This window comes from Ailuropoda melanoleuca, chromosome 4 (assembly GCF_002007445.2).
Source record: "Ailuropoda melanoleuca isolate Jingjing chromosome 4, ASM200744v2, whole genome shotgun sequence".
NCBI classification, from domain to species: Eukaryota; Metazoa; Chordata; class Mammalia; order Carnivora; family Ursidae; genus Ailuropoda; species Ailuropoda melanoleuca.
This window is the reverse complement of record NC_048221.1, coordinates 43,513,058-43,529,591: the sequence shown is the minus strand read 5'-3', so window position 1 is coordinate 43,529,591 and position 16,534 is coordinate 43,513,058. Positions and strand designations below refer to the sequence as shown.

Here is a 16,534-nt window from a genome sequence, read left to right as displayed (position 1 = left end):
TTGAGGAAAAACAAAAGAATAAACATAGATGCAACAGCCAAGCGCTATTAAACTCAACTGATCTGACAAGCTTCTAATACCAAGGGTGGTTGACAACTGAGAAAAAAGCTGAGTTATCTTCAGAAAGCAGGCAAATTTCATTCCGCTTTTCCCCCATGCATGGATGCAGATAACTCCATTTAAAAGGGAAACACTGTTAGAACTTGATTTTCATCTCCAGGGCAGGATCCCTGAAGAAAAAAACCATTTTACTGCACAAGGCTGAGGGCCAGTGACAAGCTTGATTCTCCAGAACAGTAACTCTGGAGTATTCTTTTTCTAGTGCAGGAAAACTTTGACCTACCAGAAAGCACTATACCAACTCCTGGTTACAGAACATTTTATACTTTCGTAACAAAAACAGATACCTCACTTAAAAGAAAATCATGAAAGCTAAAATGACTTTATTCAATTAGTTGAGCAACTCAAATAACACTTCGGAACAACCACAACTAAATTATTTAGCTAATAAAAAAGAGAAAACACTGACCATTTACCTGAATAGTTTCAGGTTGTCCTTACCTGACATAAGAAATCATTATTATGCTCTTGAGAAAAATGTACCCTAAACACTGGAAAAATATATCAATTTTATCTCACTAAACAAATATGTAGCTTTTGGTCCTATGTTTTTTCAGTCAATGAACTATAGAGTCTTTTGTTTTTCAAACAATCAAATAAGGTATCAACTACCACAGGTTAAGAAAGAGCCAAGATCAAATATCAAGTCCATCATTTTGTGTGAATAATTAGGTCTTTATAATTGTTGAAGAAAAATGAATGATTAATGGAGTGTGTAAATTTATTCAAACAACTGTTGCCCAGGTCATCATGTGAAACAGTTTCTAGAACCATGTATGCCCACCTGCCACCCTGGATATATCAGGTATGTGAGTTCTAAATCCTGAAGGTCATGTGCGGGAGTTCCCTGCAAGCTAGCTGATACTCAAAATCTCCAGTCAGTTTCCGATCATGTTTCTAAAGAAGATTTTATGACTAATGAACAAAATCTTTGGCTATATCTTAAAACCAAATGCTTTGGAAGAAGAATTAGTGAAATAAATAGACTTTTGTGGTATCTGTTATTGTAAAAAATAAGAACACTTAAAACTTTTGCTACAACTTGCCCCTGAAGAGCTACTCACAGCATTTTAATATTCATTGTTGTATATTTAACCTATTTTGAATAATTATCAATCTACAATAGTTATTTCCAATATCCCAGAAAGATGGGATTCAGACATGTTCCAATTTGGCAGAACTCAATTTGCTTTCAAAATGCCTATCCAATAAAATCCCTTTTTGGATTTCAAATCGATACCCTAACAGGCTTTCCAAGATTGGCTAAATTGATGACCACGTGCTAGCAGTTTTACATTTATATTATGTTTGGATCAATGCCGATGATTTGATTGGAATAGGAGCAGCTGCACATAAAAAGTCTTTGGGGTGAGAGAGATTTGTCACGCTGCACTCTGATAAGAACTAAATTTGGGGAGTGTGCATTTTGAAATGTTCATGGTACCACATTAAATTGCTATCAAATAGAAGCAATTACAAAGAATTAACATGAGCCCCAAATCAAAATTCGAAAGAACAAAAGCACACAGTTTAAAAAGAAATACATCAGGAGAAGGAACCACAAAAGCTTTCCTGTGTCAGGTTTACAGCTTGATGACAAGAAGAAAAACACTTCCTTTGCAAATGCATTCCCACTAATACCTATCTCCCAAACACCTGGGCCTGATTTCTTCCTCTCTGCTCTGTCAACGTCTTTGCCCCCCCACCCTCACTCTCCACACCCAGAATCACCCCAGATAAGCTAATTAGCAGCAAACCTAGAGTTTTACAGTCCTATTTTACAAAATCTTTTCTGAAAAGCCTGAACGCATACCTCCCCGTTTATGCTTTTAATACCAAGGTCTGTAGCATGACAAATGATAAATTGGAAATGCAAACTTACCATAAAAAGTCAACTGTCCCCTTGCTACATTTTTCCCTCTTGAATTTTCAGCCACACATTCATATAAACCAGCATCTTCCTGCTGAAAATTGGGGATCTCAAGAATTCCATTTGACTTGTGTCTTCTTGCTTTCCTTGCTATAGGCTTTCCATCAGCTCTTCTCCAGATAATAGTTGGTACTGGACTGATAGTGAGAAAAAAAAGGAGTGATTCAAATTAGAGAAAAATGTATCTTTTATTTGAACCTATGCTTCCCATAACCCCTTTCTTCTTGGTTCTAAACATATAAGCTTGCCTTAGACAGTATTCCCCTAACTTTATTCATTCACATATCACTATTATGATTTTAGCCATATCCACATTTCTAGTATTACTATTTATATATTGTTTTTCTTAGAATCAAATAACCTTTCTTAACCTTAAATAAAAATATGTAATATTATCACTAAAAAACCCAGATTTTATATGCTTATTATGTTTTAGTATAACTGTTTTTTTCTAAATCAGAAATATGAAAATAAAAATGTCCATGCACAAATGTGTCAGACTGAAGATGACTGCAAATTCTTTCACATTCTTCCCACATGAGGTGCTCTGCCTTAAATCTGCTGGTTTTTGACCACTTTGATTATTGAAATAAGACATAAGTGATATTGTGTCAGTTTTTAGAGTTAGGAAAGAAGACATTGGCAGCCTCGACTTTCTGTCCCTTGGAACATTCTCTGTAGAACCTTACCAACTTATAGCAGCCGTTCGCTAGGAGAGTGGTTTGGGGAAATTTCACTCAAAATAGTAAGATAAGGAAAGAAGCCATCTGTGGGGTCTTTATGGACTCCCAAGGCATCTATCATCCTACAGCCATAACTGTGAGAACACATCTTAAATTGCAAGGAGGGCATCATTGAGTCTGCAAATCAATGGTTTAGCAAGCTAACCACAGCTTTTAAGACTGCAGCTTCCTACCAGGGGACACAATTATTTACTTATTTATTTTTCACAAAAACACACACAGAGAAGTAATTAGGCTAAAGACTTGCTAATCTTCTCTGGAAAACCTGAGATGGTATTTAAAAAATTAAAGCCATCAATTCTACTATACTTGTTTTAGAACAATTTAAGTTAATTCAACAGACTCTAACTCAAAATGCAGAGAGGGCTCTATCAAAAGTACATTATGGGTGCCTTTACATTTGATGAGATATACACTTAATACATGCCTCTACAAATAACTGTACTTAGACATAGTCTTCCTGCTCTTAAGTGGGCAATGATGATGTGTTTTGGCAGCTGGATATGCATACCCAAACATTTCTGTGTAGACTGGAGGAGCCCAATTTTGGTCTTTTGTTTTTATTCCAGTGCCATTCAAGCAGTGTAAATAGAGTTTAATTCATATCCCCCTTTGAAGTATGAATGATGTGAATTTTGTTCTTTTTCCAAAAAAGATTTTTCAAGGTGTCACCTTGCATAGTTTACCAAATTTATACCTAGCCTATCCAGCTATCCGTTTTCACCTTTTCCCTGGATTGCATTTCCCAATGTATATATTTAAAATAAAAAAAATGGGGGCGCCTGGGTGGCACAGCGGTTAGGCGTCTGCCTTTGGCTCAGGGTGTGATCCCGGCGTTATGGGATCCAGCCCCACATCAGGCTCCTCCGCTATGAGCCTGTTTCTTCCTCTCCCACTCCCCCTGCTTGTGTTCCCTCTCTCGCTGGCTGTCTCTATCTCTGTCGAATAAATAAATAAAATCTTTAAAAAAAATTAAATTAAATTAAATTAAAAAATGGGGCCATGTTATACTGTTTAGCAATCTGCTTTTAGTCTCTTAGCAATATATCATGGGTATTTTCTCTGCTCATATGTTGCTTTACAACTTGATTTTTAATGTCTGTACAGTGTTCAGTCCTACAGATATGTCATAGTTTATTTAATGTGGTAAGTTTTCAGGATATAAAAATTTAACACTGTATTGTATTGTGCCAAAGTAAAGTGCCATTGTAGCTTACACTGCCCTGACTTCAAGACATGGAAACCAAAAGAATACTTTCATGAGAGCTGAAAATACAACGATAAAAAGGAACATCTTTCTTCTATGGTTGGTGAAAAATGCAAAAAATTATACAGAAACAGATTAGGTGCTGATAGAGGGATTGCGTACAGGCTAGTGTTGTTGCCTTAGTCAACATTTGGGCACAGGGAGAGGATGGGGAGGGGAGTTACAGTGGGCTAGCCGGAGACAAGGGGTTGGGTATAGAGATTAACATTAATCATTAAAATCCAGAGATGATCTAAAAATTCTCATTTCAGATGATAGTGTGTATCATTTATGCCAAACCCTTTATTCAGGGTCACTGGGGAAATCTTAACTGATCTGTTTTTCATTTTCTTTGTGGCCTCTGAAAGATGCTTTATGGAAAGGCTAATCGGATTCCAAGTAGGCTTAGCACTCCACAGACTTAATAATAAAGTTGTGAATAATTTTCAGATATAAGATCTTACCTATCTTTAGCCAGAACAGAAGGAAATCCAAAGTAGAGAGAAGAGACTGATAATTTAGAAAGAAATTCAAGAAAAGTTTGATGTATCCTCTGTAAACTAGAGCCAGAACGAAAGTCCATATTTTCCCAAATAGTCAGCTTGAATGTACCTCAAATGAAGGCCATTGTTTTCCTGTCATTCTGGGTTAGACAGCGTGCACATTACAGGTCACAATAATAGAACAAAATACTTTTTCAGAATTGCCCATTCTCTTCTCCTTTGTGGCCACGTCAATTGTGACAGCCTAATCCCCCTTGCGCCATTACACATCCCCTCTCCACGGTGAGAGGGCAGAATCAAAGATGCATACATAGAATTACAAAAAGAAGGGCCTGTCTTGCTTTTAGGTCACCTCAGAAACCATCCCTGTGAACAGTGCAAATAAAATTCTCTACCTGCCCCAGCTGAAGGGAGGACAAGATGGAAGAGAAACCAGAACTTACTTTCCTAAGGCAAAGCATTCCAGCCTCACTGTTGTTCCTTTGGCCGTCGGCACCATTTCTGGGAAGTGCACTTCTATTTTTGGCTCATATTCGCCCATCACCCCTGTGAATAAACAAAGGAACCAAGTCTTTGACGTTCTTTTAAAATGTATGTGAGTGTTTTTTTGTTAATGTAGGATGCTCTCATACATCATTATGTGCACAATTAATTTCTTCATTTAAAGCTGGTTCTATCTCTAACCAGCCTTGGATTGTGGCTCTTCTCCCAGTTACTGCTAGGGGAAATTTTGTACCACAGTGCCATACCATCTGCCTAGGATCAAATTCTCCGTGCATACAACTTCACTTATCAAAAAACCTTTTTTTTTTTTTTTTAAGACAGTCATGGACCAAAAAAGGAGGGGAGAGAAAAAGTCCAAGTCACCAGGAAAATCAAATAAATTATCTTTTTGAAAACATACTGCAGAAAAATTTTAAGTATTCAAAAAAAATACTTCCATGCTTTATTATGTCTATATAAGAAAAAAAAATCTGAATAATCAATTTGTGACCGTGAATTACTTTATCATTCACTTTCAACACCAATTTGAATTAATCATAAATTAGTGCACAAAGGTAACATCAAATGCCAGTATTATTGTATTCTGAACCAATGTAAAAAAGACAGTAGGAAGCAACTACAGAAAATAATCTCAAAATTATATCCACCTTCCTAATGGCATGTTTACCTTGAAGGTCATATTCTCCCATTTTCCCACATCCTAGAAAATGTATGATTGTTGTCAAGGTAACACAACATAACAATCTAAGTCCATACTTTATCACTAAAGAGTTATCAATTATTTCTTATCAACACATTCTTGACCCCATCTCCCATTGCTCTAATTGATCAAATACATTTATTTCTATTCAATTCAACCTTTTCCATGGTCTCTGACTCAGCTGTGCCAGTACAAAGTTTGGAATTACCTAACTTACTAAGAAATGATAGCATACTCCATTTCACCTCTCTTTTAGGTTTTCCATAGTTACAGACAAAAAAGACTGAGGTGAATCCCTCAGGAACGCATGGAATGGATGAGGACAGGTACAATGACAGAGAGAAATAATCTCACTCATTTTGCAGAGGCTATCCTTTTCATCTGCAGCTTTAATGTTTGGGAAGCATCAAGGAGATTTCCTTAAGGTGTAAAAGGAAAATCAGCACTGTCAGATGACATAGCTGTCTAGTTAGATTTGCTATGAGGTATGTCATCAAAAGTGCAAAGTTGAACATAACTGGTTTTTTCCTTTCATAGAATGACAGAGAGGATTGGATTTGGAAGGGACCTTTGAAATGAGTTATTTGAGCATTTTTTCATCTTGGCATCCATGGATGCATACTTTCCCACAGAGAGGATCTGTAGCTAGCAACCTATTCTCAAAAGGACTCTAAACAGGGGCACCCAGTGATACAGTCGGTTAAGTGCTCGACTCTTGGTTTGGGCTCAGGTCATGATATCAGGATCATGAAATTGAGACCCACGTCGGGCTCTCTGCTCAGTGCGGAGTCTACCAAAGTTTCTCGCTCTCTCTCCTCTTACCCCTTCCCACTATGTGTGTGTGTGTGTGTGCTCTCTCTCTCTCTCTAAAATAAATGCATCTTTAAAAAAAAAAAAAGACTCTAAACCACTTCTCCCAGAATTAACATCAGTCCTGATCTGTCTTTTCCTTTTGTAAGCAAGGCTGTAATCTCAAAGCACTTTGTCTTCAGTTTTACAACAAACTAGTTAGTGTTCTGGGTTGCAACTCTGGTCCCGGATTCCTCTTTAATTATGGCCTCTCACCACTGCAGTGAATAACACTACAAAACTAGATTCAAATACACTAAATCCAAGCTTGCCACATTTAGATTCAAAACCATCCTTTCCTTTTTGGCCAGTCTGAGTTCTCTTGCACTTAAATTTGGGTTGGCCTTTCTTTGAGCATTTGCCACAAAGCTGGGCTGGTAAAGAAGTGGCGCTTGCTTATGACGGCATTCTCACACAGCTGCTGAACTTGCTAACTAACAGCGCACGGCTGACTCATCGTCCCATAAATATCAGTAGTATGACTATGAACGCAGGAACAAGTTAACACCTTTTAGTGCTGTGTGTGTGGTTATGTACTCCAAGAGCAGTGTTAATTAAAAAAAGAATTGCTTTGAGAAAAAGAGGTCTTTTGTGTTCCCAGGAAATCAAAACAATCGGCATTGCAGTGTATTGTGTGTGGGAGGGAGATGAGACAATGATGTTAAAATACAAGGGGCAATCAGAAGGGGGAATGAAATATGAGAGACTATGGACTATGAGAAACAAACTGAAGACTTCAGAGGGGAGGGGGTGGGGGAATGGGATAGACCGGTGATGGGTAGTAAGGAGGGCACGTATTGCATGGTGCACTGGGTGTTATACGCAACTAATGAAGCATCGAACTTTATATCGGAATCCGGGGATGTACTGTATGGTGATTAACATAATATAATAAAAAAAATCATCATAGAAAAATAAAATAAAATAAAATAAAATAAAATAAAATAAAATAAAATAAAATACAAGGGGCAAGGCTGTGTCAGCAGTGATCAGGTTTTCCCTGCCTCCTCTTTCTATAAACATTCATATACACTAGGTTTCTTTAACCCAGCTCTGAAAGATATACCAAGGAGCAAATATATTTCACAGGACCTCTTCCTGAGAAACTGAAATATCACTGCAATGCAGAGACAGAGCAGAAGATCCCCTGACCTGTTCTCTGCTCATCCTAAACTCCTACGTACCAAGGCCGAGTCGAAGTCCACACCTCCACAATCCTTTTTCTCCTCCGTCTGGCCTATTCTCTAGCCCACAGTGGCCTTTAAATGACCAGATAGCAACAAAACCTCTTTGCCTCAGTTCTCAATGTTACCCCTGACTTCTTTAACACACACACACACACACACACACACACACACACACATTTATGGAGGTATAATTTACGTACAAAAACCTGACCAATTTTAAGTGGTATTAGAAGATTTTTGGTAAATTGACCAAGTTGTGAAACCATGATTTAGAGCATTTCTATCACCCATGATCCTTCATGCCTGTTCTAGCCCCAGGCAATACCTCTAACCTGCTTTCTGTCTCTGAGAGTTTGTCTTCTCTGGACATTTCATACACATGGAATTAGACACTATGTGTTCTTTTGCATCTGGACCCTTTCACTTGGCAGAATGTTATCAAGGTTCATTCATGTTGCAGCATATATCAACAGTCTGTTGCTTTTTATTGCTGAATAGTATTCAACCTTATGGAGATACCATATGTTATTTATTTGTTCCCTGGTCATATTAGCAACAAAGTAACACAAAGTGAGTGGCTTAAAGAAAAATGAATTTATGCTCTTACAGTTCTGGAGGCTAGAAGTCATAAATGAGGGCCATGACAGGGCTCTGCTCCCTCTGACACTCTGGGTAAAATCGTTCCTTGCCTCTTGCTAGCTTCTGCTGGTGGACATCAATCTTTGGTGGTCCTTGCCTTGCAGCTCCATCCCTCCAGTCTCTACCTCTGTCATCACATGACATTCTCTCTGTGTCTTCTCTTTATATTTTTATAAGGACACCAGTCATATCGGATTAAGGACCCACCGTCATCCATAATGAATTCATTGAACTAATTACACCTATATAGACTCTATGTTCAGATAAGGTCATATTCTGAGGTACTTGGGGGTTACATCTTCAACATAGCTTTTTTGGGGGACACAATTCAACCCATAATACCAGTTAATGGGCATTTATTTAGGTGGCCTCCACTTTTGGCTATAAGGAGTAACGCTTTTAAGAACATTTGCATGCAAGTCTTTGTGTGGAAATGTCTTTCATTTCTCATTTTCCCCATGATTTTTATGTGGATGACTTTTCCCTTGCTACATGTCTTAGTTCAAATGGTGTCCCTTCAGAGAAGTGTTTTCTGATCACACTACCTAAAATAAGTCCCCATGTTATTCTTTATTAACATCTTATTTCTTCTAAGTTAATTACACAATTCATAATCTTGTTTTTTCATGAGTCTAGTCTGTCATTTCATCTTGATTGTAAAATGCATGACATCAAGTAAGGTGTCTGCCTTTTTCATATGTACTGCTAGCTTCTATCATTGTTTCTTCACTTAATAGGTACTAAAAAAACTACTGCCAAATAAATAATGTCATTTTACACATAAAATACTGGGCCCCTCTCAAACAGAATTACTATTTTCTATCATCTTTATAGCTATTTATATACATGCTCGCTCTTTCTTTGTGCTTTCATTTCCTGGAGGAATAGAAATACTTCTATACCCTAGTTCAGTACCAGGCATATGAAAAAAAAAATGTGATCATTTGGAATTTGTGGAAGGGAGGAAAAGATGGAGGAATACGGGCCTTATACTATGACACATAGTAGTCCTTAAGTCAAACATGCACTTCTTTCCAGGCATGGAAGTCGTTTCTAAGGTATTACCATCATGGCTTCTTGTAGAAGGTCACTCCTTTATACCAGTTTTTTTTCTAAAATGAGCTCTAGGTTGTTTAAGTAGTCATATGGATGATTTCTGGGTTGATACACACTGATCTATATTTACAGCTATAGAAATTAAAGTAACAGAGTTAGTAATAATACAGATTGATCTGGATTTACAGCAGTAGTTATAGGACATAAAGATATGGATCAGAGATGGGATGGCATGGTTTTGATGATGTTTAAAGACTTTTCATTATATATAAAGATCGTCCTAGTATTAAAGTCATAAAAAATGAAGGAAGCAATTTTCTCCAACTATATTATCAACATTTTGGGGGGGGCACCTGCAAACTATTCCATTTAATTTGTTACATCTGGCCCAAGCTATATTTTTATTTGACTATTTATTTAATTTTAACTATTTTGGCCTTTACTTTCTAGATTAAATTTAAAAAAGCTATTGTCGTTTTTATTTTTTATGAAACAAAAGGCCCCTTAAAACAAGAGTACATTTTTCAAGTCATTCCTCTGACCACCTGTACACTTTTGAACTTAACTGGTCTACAGCTGCTCTAGTGATTTACAGAATGATTAGGCAGAAAGAGAAAGGCTACTGATGGAATTGCTCCAGACCCTTTTTCCATCTTCAAACTATTTACAAGGTGGGAAGATATAAAGGCCTAGCTGTGTCACAATCAAGGTAAGTAGAAATAAAGAGTGCATATCACACAGTTGGAATCAACCAAGATATATAATCTCAGTAATATTCCCTTTCTTTTGCATGATTTCATTCATTCACGATACAATTTGTCTACAGAGACAACTTTTGCTCTCAATTTTAGAGACATTCATACCTACAATTTTAAACATAAAGAAATATAGACGTCTCAATTCATGAGAAGGTTTGTCAATGTTTTCCATTCCATCGTAACAACCATGAAAGTTCAGTACTTGAAATTCTACACATTAGAGTCCTCAGGAGTCAAGGGCTTAGCTATATTTATATTCCGATGGAGTAATTCAGTAAATATTCATGTAACACTAACCATACATGATGCACTGTCTAGCAATGGGAGCACAATGTGAATAACGCACACCTGATTGTTATCTTCATGGCACCTGTAGGCTACCCTTCCTCAGTGCCTTTCATGGTGGTCTATGCGGGCAGTAACTGTTTACTGAATAATTGGATGAGCTGACTTCTGAGGAAGACATGGCTAGAAATTCCTAGGTTTTTTTTTTTTTCCCCTTAACCAGTGGTTCTCAAACTGAAAATCACCTGGGGGGCTTAAGTTTCTGATTTAGGAAGTTGAGATAGAGCCAAGAATGTGCATTTCTAACAATTTCCCAGGTGATGTTGAAACCTCTGGTCCAGGGAGTACACTTTAAGAATTCTGTAGTGACCATGACATGTTAAGCCAAAGCAAAAAGTATGACACAATAATACTAGACTCCTCTGTGGGCTAGTCATTGGGAGAGTATTAGTAATGGAATCCTACAGGGGACAATGCCCATCAAGAGCCTGGGCCCTGGATATGACCTCGTGGCAATGACTGTTTCCCTTTCGAAAACTAAAATATCATCAAGGTGATGCTGATGTCTATAAGAACATAGAATTTAACAAAATAACTGGCAAATTACAGATTATGAAAGAGAAATCAGTCACACACCATGCTTGTTTAACTACAATTTGCAGAGTGCTGTGTTGGCAGAAAGAGGCCACTTTGCAGAGTTGAGTGCCATAACATTTTCTCAACACCTGCCTTAGCTGGAATCTGTGCTTGCTAAATTAAACCACAGAAGGGACTTTTACCCACTCCCACAGAGTGGGGTTTTCTACTAGAAAAAATTGCAAAAATCATCTTATGAAAAGTTCCCACATTGACTTTCTTGTGGACTAAGTCATATGATGTGCAGCTCATTAAGCTAAAAATATTTGGAAATACCTCATTAGTCCTACATATCCCTTTGGTTGAGTTTACACTTTGCTCTTTTAAAAGAAACTTGTTTTGCTCTGGGTTGAAGGAGACATTGTGAGGTCTAGGGGACCATCCAAGGAATTTCTTCTACCACTATCCACCCTCTAATGGGTGAATTTCCATTGAGTTTGAGGCCACAACTATCTAAACAATGACCCCCACAATGCTGGAGAGGAGGAGTAAGGAAGCTGAAGGTTGTATGTACATCACCTTTTAGATTTAGGGTTTTAGGGTATCCTCAGAAATCTGTAGGATGTGAAAATAAACATGTTTTAACTTTAAATCTGAATTCTTTCCTTCCTTCGCAATGATTAAAGTGTAGAGATAACTTGAGCTATTCTAGAATGCTATCTCCTATCAAGGTAGAATGAAAGTGTCCATGCTTGACTAAAACAGCCCTGGTTTACCTGACATCCTGAAGTAACTGGCTAAGTGTCCAGTTTGGGCAATTAATGATAAGGTCGTCTTCTTTTAGGTGAAAGAAAGCCAGCTTTCATCTTCCTTTGATTAAGTACTTTTATGCTCAACCTACTAAAAAGTTCTTCATATTGTCTTGAACAGTACACTCTCTCTCCCTTTAATTTGTACATGTTGGTCCTAGTTCAAGTCTGTGGAGTCACAAAATACAAGTCTTTTGATGGATACTCTTCATATATTTAAAGATATTATCATGTTGTCAAAGACTGGCAAAGTTTGACTGTAAAGTGACAGAGAACAAGGATTTTATTTAGGTTTTGTGAGCTATACAGTCTCTGTTAACCCTGCCATTACAGCTGGAAAGCATCCACAGACAATATGTAAACAAAAGAACGTGGCTAGGGTCCAATAAAATTTTATTTACAAAAACAGTGGTGAGCTGCATGGCCCACAAGCACTAGTTGGCTGACCCCTGGCTTAGAGGAAACGAGAAAAATAGCTAAGTTTGAGAGAGTTGATAGAATCGACAAACTATTAGAGTTAACAAGAGATTTCAGCAAGCTTGCCAAATGCAGACTCACACAAAAAAATAGCATTTCTGTACATCAGCAATAACTAACTAGAGAATGTGATTAAAAATAAGAAACCATTTGCAATAGCAACAAAAATTATAGAGAATTTAGGAATTAACTAAGAATACCCAACATTTCTATGGAGAAAAATGTTAAACTTCTTCTTCTTCTTTTTTTTTTTTTTTTTTAACAAAAACAGGCCATGGGCCGAACTGGCCTGCAGGAGGGATTCTGCCGATTCCTTCTTTAAACAAATACTGTACCCACTTCCTGGAATTCTTTCCCTTCCTCAACTCCTGATGGAAGCTTAGCTGATCCCCAGCACCAGGCCAGATTTCCTCCCATCCAAGGCAGGATTAGATGCATAATCTCACTACACCCTTCACTGCTCCTTATTGGCTCTTATTCCAAAAGAAACTTAAAGGAACCTGCTTCACTTCTTCACTCTCCTCCAATATGGCCCCACTCCTGCCTCAGGCTACAGTTAGGCTTCTCAGCAGCACTGTAATCTGTGGTACACAGACTTCTGCATTCCTGATGACAGGTATCCAACAGGTACTCCATGAAATATTTGTTCGTTAAATGCATAATCAAACGAACGCCCCAAGTCATCTCTATTTTAGGCTAGACACCTCTACTTTCCATATTCATTTCAAATCCCTCTGTCTGTACATGTGTTTTCTGGAACTCAATTCAGTGATTCTAAGAATGAAACTTTAGACCCTTTATTAATTTGGAATTCTCTAAGACTATAGGTTTCCAGGGGCTGGGATCACATCTTTTTACTTCATAGTGTACCACACACAGCGGGTACTTAACAGATGCTTCCTAACTGACTAGCTAAATGACCATCCAAGACCTTTGGCCCCCATGGACCTGAAATGGAATGACTGTGCTAGAGGTCTAAAGCTGACTGCCAAGTTTCTAAGCTTGTCAAGCCTTCAAAATATCCAGAGCCATTAAGACACTATTAAATCAGATTAGCAATGGCAGTTTAGCAAAATATCTCACATCCTCTAGTCATTTAGATATTCTCCTCATAAAACACGTTTTACGCCCACAGATCCTCAACTGTGATGTTGTTAGAGAATTAAAAACAAGACATGATTGCTGTGACAAAGCCACACAAAAGTTGCAATTAGAAGTGAGAGTAAAATAAAGCAAAGTGTTTAAATTCTAGATCTGAAGTAACATAAAAATATGTCTAAGTGAAGAACGTATTTCTACCCATTGCCAGGCAGAACTGTCATCCTTGCTAATCTAAATGCTTGGTCATCAATAAAAGGTTGTAGATCAAATTTAAAATAATAAAAAAAAAGATCTGCTTAATGAATGAGTTTTTGATCTTATCCCATGAGGTTAATTAAGTGGTCAAAAAATCAAGCTGCTTGGTTTATGAACACAGACAGTGGTGGTGTTAATGCTTACTTGAGGGTCTAATCCAGCTTGGGGCAGAATTAGAAAAGTTTGCTAAGGGCAGATGACATATCATAATGGAGGATACATTATACTGCATCAATATTATAGAATATCCTACAATAGTCTAGTTTTATCCTTTCCATTTTTAAGTCTTTGGTCTTAAATTTGGAACTTTAAGGTGAATATAGTTTTCTGAGCCACTAACGGTCACAGAGGAGAAGGCTCACAAATGACTATTTGGTCAGAAAGAGGGAATGCACCTCGTTTTGTGCTAGGATTGGTTCTTAGCATCGGGAAAAAATCCGAGTCCATGAATAGCATCTGTTGATTAGCCCTGGATACTACCTGGCCTGTGTGAATTTTGGGATTGGAGTAAGGTAGCATAGAAGAGTTGTGACTAGAATCTTAGAGGATAACTAGGTTTAAACTTAGTTCTGACTTATTACAAATCCAACATTTTAATAGCTAAGAAAACAGAGGATCAAAGAAATGGCATGATTCTTGTCATGTGAGTTAGTGGTAGATCTGAGACTGCAGCCCAAATTTCGTGACTTCTTTTCCTCTTGACTTTTAGTCCCATCCCCCTTTCACTGCATCTCAGGTGAGGCCACAGCAAAAAAAGACAAAGCTGGTTGGCACTGATCAGGGACGTTCTCAACCCTATGTCCAGCACATCTACTTCTGTCCTCCTTGCTCTGAAACTGCAGGAAGTTGAGGCTATCAGCTAGACTCTTGTCCACTGGGTTAAAGCTGATTTCAGCTGAGAATGTTAAATGCTTCAGTGCTCACTGTGCTCAGCATTTTCATGGCTATATAAAATTAGGCTGAGAAAAATGAGTGAGAAGTTAGAAAAATATCACCAGTTATTTTGGTTATATATGAGAACATAAATATTAAAAAATTAAGTTTACATTTTAATTTCCAAAGACAATATATCTAGTGTATATAAACATATGTACATTTATATAACATAAACCACATATATGTGTATAAATGTATGTACAAGAGAAGGTGAGAAAGAGAGAGAGATTTTGAAATGCAAAGAGAGGATAAACCCCATTCCCCCTGTTCCTTAGTATGTCTTCTCTTTAGAGTTCTAATTGGGGATAACATTGAAAAATATTTAACATCCACTATACCAAGCACAGACCCATCAGACAGACACTGGCTGTAAACTGCTTAAAATTTGTCTTGGTTCTAATAAGCAAAACAAAGAACTGCCAAATCAATCCCCAGCCAGCCTCAAGGAAAATGGAAATAAAAGGCAAAGGTCATATAATAACTCCTGCTCAATTATATACCTCTGTATGTAATGTACATAAAACATCCTCATGGACATGACCTCATTTTCCCAAGATTGTACTAATCTCTGCTAATTCTTCTCTAGCCATTTTAGAGGAAGTCAGGGATAGTGATTAAAGGCAGAAGGAAAGCCATTATAACTAACATCTAAATCTATGATTTCTCTTGTACTTAATGCTCTATGGGTAATCTATTACCTTTGTTTATAGAAATTTAGGAACAGTTCTTTGAGATCTGTGTTGGAAGCTCATAATAGAGCAAGCTCATCATCATTAATAACCAGCAGTTGGCTAATATTGATCCAGAGACTAGTACCTGTCATAAAAATAATTATGATATACTTTTCTTAATTAAATCTTTTTTCTTCATGGTACCTAAGCAACAGGTGCACTTTCCCACATAGCAAGTTATATTATTTTTCTAAAGCAGATTTCAAAATATCTAGATAAATCTGATATAAAATTCTCTCACATTTGCCTAATAACTCAATTTTATTCTTCCTAGAGGTAAATAGTATATAGCAATATACAGTTGTTTAGGAGAACTATCAATACAAAAAAATTTAAAAATCACAGTGGAAAAGAACCAAGGCAAATCTGTTAATCTAGAGCCCCAAACAGCATTTGTGAAACTCAGTTAAGTAGCATGGGGATGGAGCACTGGGAATTTGACCCTGAGGCTTCCTCACCTTACTCCTCTGGTCTTCAATTCTCTTCTTTCCCAAAGAATAGAGATACAAAGTTGGGTGATCTCTAAGGCCTTGTAGGGCCAACCATCTTTAAGTAACCCTTTCCAAATGTTTTCCTAAAAACTCAAAATATTTCTAATCAATGTAGAAAAAATGAGAAAATACAATAAAGCAAATAGAAAAAAATAAGAATTGAACACTTAACCACTTAAAGTTAAATACTTCAAAGTTTAACACTGTTAGCATTTTGGAGAGTATTATTTCCAGCTTTCTCTGTCATTACCCACATACACTTTACAAAACAAGGATAATACTATCTATTCACTATGTAATCTGCTTTTTAAAATATAATTTGTTGAGTATATCTAGGTAAGAACTTTACTGATGTTGCATTTTATTTTGTCACTGATCAAAGCACTCTATTTGTAATTTAACCCAGAAGGTAAGCCTCTGAGCTAGGTTTCATCATCCTCACTTGACTGATGAAAAAACGGAACGAAATGAGGTTAAACTGACGTCCAAAGTCGCACAGCTAATAAGTGGTATGACTGGATTCCACCCTGGGGACTTGGTTCCAGAGTCCTTACGGCTGACCTCAAACCATCCTGCCCCACATTTCAGTAACAATCCGAACCACAGGAAGCAGTGAGCCATGTGAAGAGCCTGGGGGT

The 16,534-nt window shown here is 37.3% G+C and overlaps 1 protein-coding gene across 6 annotated transcripts in view; it reads right to left on the bottom strand.

Annotated features, from left to right (window-relative positions):
- Positions 1 to 16,534, bottom strand: part of CNTN4 (contactin 4) — a 901,169-nt gene that overhangs the window by 159,113 nt on the left and 725,522 nt on the right. For all 6 annotated transcript variants that reach the window (XM_034658663.1, XM_034658662.1, XM_034658661.1 and 3 more), the window contains 2 exons: positions 4,986 to 5,088; positions 2,003 to 2,187 (listed from right to left, as the gene is read on the bottom strand). In XM_034658663.1, the coding sequence (XP_034514554.1) occupies positions 2,003 to 2,187; positions 4,986 to 5,088 (288 nt within the window). The remainder of the gene's footprint in view (positions 1 to 2,002; positions 2,188 to 4,985; positions 5,089 to 16,534) is intronic.